Here is a 7,090-nt window from a genome sequence, read left to right on the forward strand (position 1 = left end):
TGTTGTTGCAACACTTGGTTGCTGCTTTGTGTTTGTTGTTGTTGTTTAACATTGCAAAGAGTGAAATTTAACCAAGTCTCATATTCGGCCCTAACAGCGTTTGCATGAAAAGGAAAAAAATGTTTGTGACTGATCATTGTTCTTGTTTTGTGCACAGCTGCAGTGTCTGTGTTGCAGGGTTTTGTTTGTTTGTTTGTTTGTTTGTGTGTGTGTGATTATGATGACTGGCATTCAAGACAAACAAGACCAGGAGCAGACTATGAGATCTATTGTTTTTCTTTTTCTTGCTTTTCTTTTATTTGACGAGCTGAAATGCGCATGCCTGCTGGTGACTTGTCAAATGTCTGAGACTAAAAAAAAAGGAGGGAGAAAATTTGAAGCTGTCAAGTGTTCGATATCAAATTTGATCTATTTAAAAATGTCCAAAGAGCAACCTTCCTTCTGAAAATGATTGTTTTTTCCTTCAACTTTGTTGGCCTGTTCTGTCCCCATTGGATCGCTCTACTAAAACAATACAAGACCAAAAGATTGTTTCTTTCTGTGTACATCAAAGTATCTGGTGTGTGTGAGCGGACAGACATCTCAGTCGTTATTTTTGCCCGACTCCTGGTCGCTCTGGTCGTCGGTGAAGCATACGTCCACGTCGCTGTCGTTGTCGCTCTTCTGCTCCGCGTCCTCGAACAGGCCGCTCGGCTTCTCGTCCAGCTTCTTCACGGTCTGTCCCGGGTGCCTGGACTTCACGTGCCTCTCCAGGTCCCTCCTCCGGACCAGCACCTTCCCGCAGAAGTCGCACCTGTAGGGCGTGTTGCCCTCGGCGTGCAGCCGGATGTGCTTGTTCAGGTTGCTCGGGTCTCCGAAGGGCCTGAAGCACACTTTGCACTTGAGCGGCTTGTAGCCCGTGTGAGTCCGCATGTGGATTTTCAGGCCGTATTTCCGCGAGTAAAGCTTGCCGCAGTACAGACACAGGTGTCCCTTTTTGGGCTTGCCCGACCCGGTGCCGCCCGCGCTCCCGGTGGGGATGGGGTCCATGCGCGTCCGGTTCTTCTCCACGGCGATCTCGGACAGCTGCTGCGTGTGCATGGCGATCTCCCGGTCTATGTTTGTGATGGAGCCCAGGTCCTGGCTCAGGGGGGGCGCGCCGAAGTATGGCACGGAGTCGGGGTACTTGAGTAGGTTGCTGAACTGGAATTTGAGCGGATAGTAGGGCGAGCTGTACAGGAGCTCCCCGTTATAGACGGTGAAGGGCATCAGAGGGAGGTTACAGTCTCCGCTGTAAGACTTCACTCCGTCAAAATGAGGGAGAGAGAACCTTTCGAAGTGAAGCACGGGGGGCATCTGGGGGTAACGGGACGGGGACAGGCCGGAGTGCATCCGGCTCTCGACGTGTTTAAAGGCCGAGGTTTCCTCCACGTGTTGCAGCAACGGGAAGCCCCGGATCGGGTTTGCGCACGGAACCATCTGAGATGTGGAGTCCAGAATAGCGGGCGCGCACTTTGGAGCGTGACTCCCGCCTCCGTTCAGGCCCTCTCCCAGGCTGCGGATTGGTTTCATGTTCCCGATGAGTTTGCTGAAGCCGAGGCCGCTCATCTTCCCGTTAGCCTCCTCTCTGGAAGGCTCCGGGACTTTGGAGACGCCGGTGGGCTTGAAGGCGGAGCGCACGCCCGGATGGAAGCCCATGGTGCTCAGCACTGAAGAGGTAGCGCCCAGACCGAGAAGGTGTGCCTGGTGGTTTCTGGCTGAGGTGACGCTCATATCAAGGGCCCTGTCCTGCTCCTCAGAGCTGTTTTTCTTCGACAGTCCCGTTTTGTTTAGGAACGGTGAAGAGGACACAGCCCTCCTGCCGGAGTCTGAGACCGATGAGCTACTGTGGCTGCTCCTGGGAGAGGTAGAGATGTTGGGAATGTCTCCGGATTTGGGGGACCTGCTGAAGGACTCGGTGCCCCTGGGCTGCTCGCTGGCCACAAACCCCCGTCCGTTGCTTAGAGCGCAGTGGAAGTGGACGTGGGCCTTGAGCGTGTTCGGGTACTTGAATATTCTCCAGCAGTACCAACAAATGTAACGCTCATCGCCTGTAGACAAAAAAAAAACAAAAAAAAAACAGGACATTAATACTGAGGTCAATCTGGATCAGCGTGGAGACACGTTATGGCTGTGCGTAAGATCCAAATCAGTGCGTAAAATTCAAATAGGCAAGTTACCTGTGGAAAATAAAGCATTCTCCTCCTCCATTCAAACGTTCAAGCACACAAACAGAAGCCATAAAATACAACCAACTAAATACTGATAATTTATTAGACACATTATTATTCACTAAAATGTGCGTAAAATCCAAATCCGTGCGTTAAATTCAAACAACAAGAAAATAAAGCATTCTCCTATTACATTCCAACATTCAAACACACATATTTACGGGATACAACACAAATAACTAAATATTGAACATTTATTAGACACATGATTTACTGATATTTGCATTTATTTCGCAAAAAATGCCTTATCTGTGCATGAAATTCAAAAAGCAGCTTTAATAATTTGTCAGATAAAATTATTATTAGGCCTAGATCAAAGCCACTAAAAATCGAATTTTCTTAAATATTATTTTCAACATTTTCCATTGCTCCTCAGATAAAATAATAACAATAATAAAATGATTGATGAAAACCAAGTTGCATCAGGCCACAATGGTTAAGATTCTGCCTCTAAGATCTGGTGCCAAATGGTAATAGACACAAGGAGCCATCCAAATGACCCCCAGTCGAGCACTCAAAAGATAATATAGATGTAATGATTTTGTAATCCTCATACGGGCCATTGTTTATGATCCCCATCAAAAGGGCAAACGCCCAGCCCAATCTGGCGCTCCGGAGCCGGGCCATTGAGAGCGGCCCTTTCCCTCTCTGCGCGCTTTCCCGTGGAAGTGACAGCAGCTGTTGCTTGAAATCGCAAGTCTCCAGAAACAATGGCGGCGGCCCATCTGTTGACGCCTCATAAAGAGGAGGGGGTGCGGGGGGGGGGCAGCGTATGTCCAGGAGCGCACACGGTGTGCTGGGCCGGAGAATCAGGGCAATATACACCCCCACATAAAAGTTAGCATTCATTAGGCTACAATACCTTAACGCACCCACCTAATTCACCGTGAAGCACTTGTTTTTGAATTATTTGCTTTTGAATACATGAATATTAATGACGCGGTGACATTCGTTAACCTCCAATTCGCGGCTGAATCGCCGGGTTCCTCTTCTCTTTCTGGGCCCGCAGAGGCGCGTCACTTTCTGCTTTTAATTGCTGCTTTTTATTCCGTGTTTCAAGCACCATAATTACTTTATAAAAACCGAGGTTTTTATTATTATTATTGGCTTGGACCGATGTCATATCAGACTTTCGACTGTACAAATGAGCCATAAAAGGCTTTTCCAATATGTCTCATGAGAAAAATCACCGTCTGTTAAAGGAATTTTCATCAGTCTCTGGATAATCCTTTGCCTGATAATAGGATGACGCTCTGCTGAGCTGCTGTTTAACTATGATTAGACTTTAATCCTCAAGATCAAACTCAGAATTATCATTACTAGCCCAAATACATGGCTTAACAGTTAAATACATACTAATAACCAAGGAAAAAATAACATCAAATTTTCATTTTTGCTAATTCATATTGAAAATAAAATTCAATGTGTTGATTTTCGCTGCGCGCTTATGTCTCTCGTGTCAAATGAATCTATTTTTTTTTCGTCATTATGTTTCATTTTTCTGCTTTCAAATATTAGTAAATGTATGCTAATTTATTTCTGGGATTTATCTTTATCAAAACAACACAACCCGTTGAGAAAAAAAAAACATCTTAAAAGGACCCGAAAGTGTTGGAGTTCTGTTTCAGTTTGGATATTTATTTCGATTAAATTTCGATTTATTTATTTTTCCCAAAAATTAAACAAACAGTCCTTAAAACGAACATAACAGTGCAGAAAAAAGTAAAATAGATTTTTAATTGGAGCTATTAAAATAAAAAAAATAGACCGACTGAAACGAGAAACGAACATAATTCAGCAAATGTTTATGTCTAATAATAATAATAAGAAGAAGAAGAAGAAGAAGAATTTTAAAGGCCATTATCTTGCTGTTCTTCTGCTTCAAGGCCCCACATTTCCCTTTATTAATATTAAGAGTCTGATTTACCTTTCTCGTCGTGCGTGGGGGTGGCCGTGGTGGGGATGTCGTACCACTGAGCCAAGGCGTTGGAGTACCACACACTGAGCTCCTCTCCTGCCGGGATTTCTCTCAGCACGCGGTAGAAAATCTCAAAAATAAAAATCAAAAAATAAATATAAGTTGGAATATTTGAAGAATAGCCAGTGAAAGTTTCCCGGCTGCGCAGATGTGATGTAAGGCGCTTGGGATGAAGAGTCACCTGTCCTCCAGGTAGGTCCGACACAGCCTCCAGGTTCTGCTCCTGGCTGCTCCTCGCGGCGCTGATGAGTCCGATCCAGTCCGGCACGGGGCAGCCGGACTCATCCACAAACTCCCCGCGGACCAAACGGATCTGAGACAGAGAAAAAAAAAAGAGGAAAACTTGATGTTGGTCAAAGCGTCTGGCCTTTGCCTTTTTAACTCTTATAAATACATCCTCTTAAAAATAAACTTAAACCTCTCTTTATTTTATTTTATTGGACACATTTTACGCGCAGCCTCGCCCCTGAGTGCCTGCCTGTTGGCAGGGAGGAGCAGGACGTGGAGGTGTTTGTCACCAAGGCGCACTTAATGCGTTTTTATCCGCTCTGTTGCGGATCTCCTTAAATATAAAAAACACGCACACAAACCGCACACACAGCCACGCGGGGCCTAATTGACTTGATATGGGAAACGAATTTGAAGAGTGTCAGAGCGTTTCTAAACTGTTCGAGGACATTAAGGACGGAAGCGTGACATTTGACACGGAGATTGCACCTGATGATCCCCTTGCAGCCCCCGGGGGCCACGCATTTAGACGCATCAATCACAAGCCGCTGACAGCTTCCACAATAATAAACTGCGCTTCACGGTGAAAGTAAGAGTTTGGAATTCCTCAAAAAAAAAAAAAAAAAAAAAGTCTCTGCAATCAAGTTTCCATGTTTCGTTTTAATCCCACACCCCGATGGGAGCTGCATCCAAACACACACATGTGATTAGTTTGTTTATTAATATTTTTTCCTCGTGGCCGCAGGGTGAGGCTGGCCTCCCCCTCCGGACAGCAGAGGCATCTTTCTGTGGCCGGGTTTCAATACCATTAAGCGGCTCGTGGGGACAACAGGCCCGGCGGTGCCACTCAGAGGAGCCCTGGTGCCCATTAGGCCGGATAAGGAGCAGCTCAGTCTGACAGCTCGGCCGCTAATGGAGCTCAATTATTTCTAACCCGACAGACCAAAGCAATTAACGAACCCGGGCCCGATGAAGTTTGACAGTTCAGGCAGGAAAAGGCATCAGAATTACCTTTGATTTTCTTCTTTTAATATATATTTGTAAAGAGACTTAAAAGTGCACTAGTGAAAAATTAAAGGGGAGGTTTCCAACAGGGGAAATGCTTGAGTTTAGAAATAATAAAAAAATATTCTAAAAATAGGAAAAGTTTTTTTTTTTCCAACTTAAACGTGTCCGACTTACTTTCTTCTTTGGTCCAGCCTCCTTCCGGTCCGAGACGTACTTCCCCAGCTTGCAGAGGCCCGGTACCGGTCCGATCCGGAGCCCGGCCGGGATGCTGCAGTCCGCGAACACGCTGATGGTGGTGGGCGCCCGGGTGGCTTGCATGGCGCGGGGGGAGATCAGAACCATGAAGACTGATAGAGGCGATGAGGGAGAGAGAGAGAGAGAGAGAGGAGGTGAGGGTTAGAGGGAGAGCGCGCGCGGGGAAAAAAAAGGAGGATGAGGAGAGGCCGATATCCGCCCTCAAAGTGACGCGGTGGCGTTTTGCTCTCCGGTTTTTCTAGTGATGGAGCAGAGTGAGGCACCCCCCCAACACACACACACACCCCTTCACACACACACACACACTCGACCTCTCTATTTGAGGATGCAAGTGTGCGAGTGAAGGAAGGGAGGGTGCTGCAGAGAGGTGATGCTGGTTTACAGGGGGGAGGGAGGGAGGGGGGAGCGGTCCTGAGTTTGCAGTAGGTGTGTTTGTGAGTGTGAGAGAGTTGGGCTCTCCCAGCAGCTGTGTGCGGAGGGAAACCGGGCCGGCCCGCTCACATGGAGCCTTTCCCGCATCCCGCCGCATAAAGAATCGCTCCAGAACGGTCAGGAGGCACAAAGGGCCCCGCGACCTTCCCATCCCCGAAATCCAATTTGTCAAGGCCGGAGAAAGGAGCGCGCGGAATCAAAGGTCCGGAGCGACCATTAATCCTCAGCATGTGGCTTTGTCCCGCAGACAGGTCCGATATTTGAACTGACAAATCCACTGTATAATTCCTCCATAAATCCTCACCCCGCTCCTTTCTTTCCTTTCAGAGCGGCTTTTTGGGAATCGGTGGCTACTTTAAATCTACTTGGCTGCCATTCTTAGGGCTCCTCGTGCTCCAAAGGGCCCCGCTGCCCCTCCTCCGTTCGGTCCCGACTGCAACAAAAGGAGCAGCGAAGTTTAGAGGACTTGTTAACTTCTATTGACTCCCGGCGTGTGCCGGGCTGGGATCGGGCAGGTACTGAAAGGAGAGAACCAGCAGCAGGAGGAGAAACACTCAGAGGAAAATAACATCAGCATCTTCACAACGCGCGCGCGCACACACACACAAACACACACACTTGTGGTTTTTCCATTTGAATTTAACGTTTGCGGTTTGCGAAGAAAACACATGAACACCTATTTTTGACTCATATGGAGAAAAAATATAGTTTTAAAATGTTTTTCAAATTTCTTTAATAAAAAAAATGAGCTTTAGAGAATGACCAATTAATAATAATAATAATAATAATAATAATAATAATAATAATAATAATAATAAATTAATTAAAGTTGAAGATTTCATTAAAATAAAATAAAATAAAATAAAATAAAATAAAATAAAATAAAATAAAATAAAATAAAATAAAATAAAATAAAATAAAATAAAATAGCTTCGGCCTC

The 7,090-nt window shown here is 46.1% G+C and overlaps 1 protein-coding gene across 1 annotated transcript; it reads right to left on the reverse strand.

Moving 5' to 3' along the window:
* Nucleotides 1–441: 441 nt before the first annotated feature.
* prdm13 (PR domain containing 13) lies at nt 442–5,980 on the reverse strand. The gene is made up of 4 exons (XM_017413115.3): nt 5,638–5,980; nt 4,409–4,540; nt 4,177–4,297; nt 442–2,069 (listed from the first exon to the last, which is right to left on the reverse strand). Exons 1-4 carry the CDS (start codon nt 5,803–5,805, stop codon nt 583–585), a joined length of 1,908 nt encoding a protein of 635 aa, XP_017268604.1. The 5' UTR covers nt 5,806–5,980; the 3' UTR covers nt 442–582.
* Between the last annotated feature and the right edge of the window lie 1,110 nt (nt 5,981–7,090).

The sequence above is a fragment of the Kryptolebias marmoratus genome, linkage group LG16 (genome assembly GCF_001649575.2).
Source record: "Kryptolebias marmoratus isolate JLee-2015 linkage group LG16, ASM164957v2, whole genome shotgun sequence".
Taxonomy (NCBI): domain Eukaryota; kingdom Metazoa; phylum Chordata; class Actinopteri; order Cyprinodontiformes; family Rivulidae; genus Kryptolebias; species Kryptolebias marmoratus.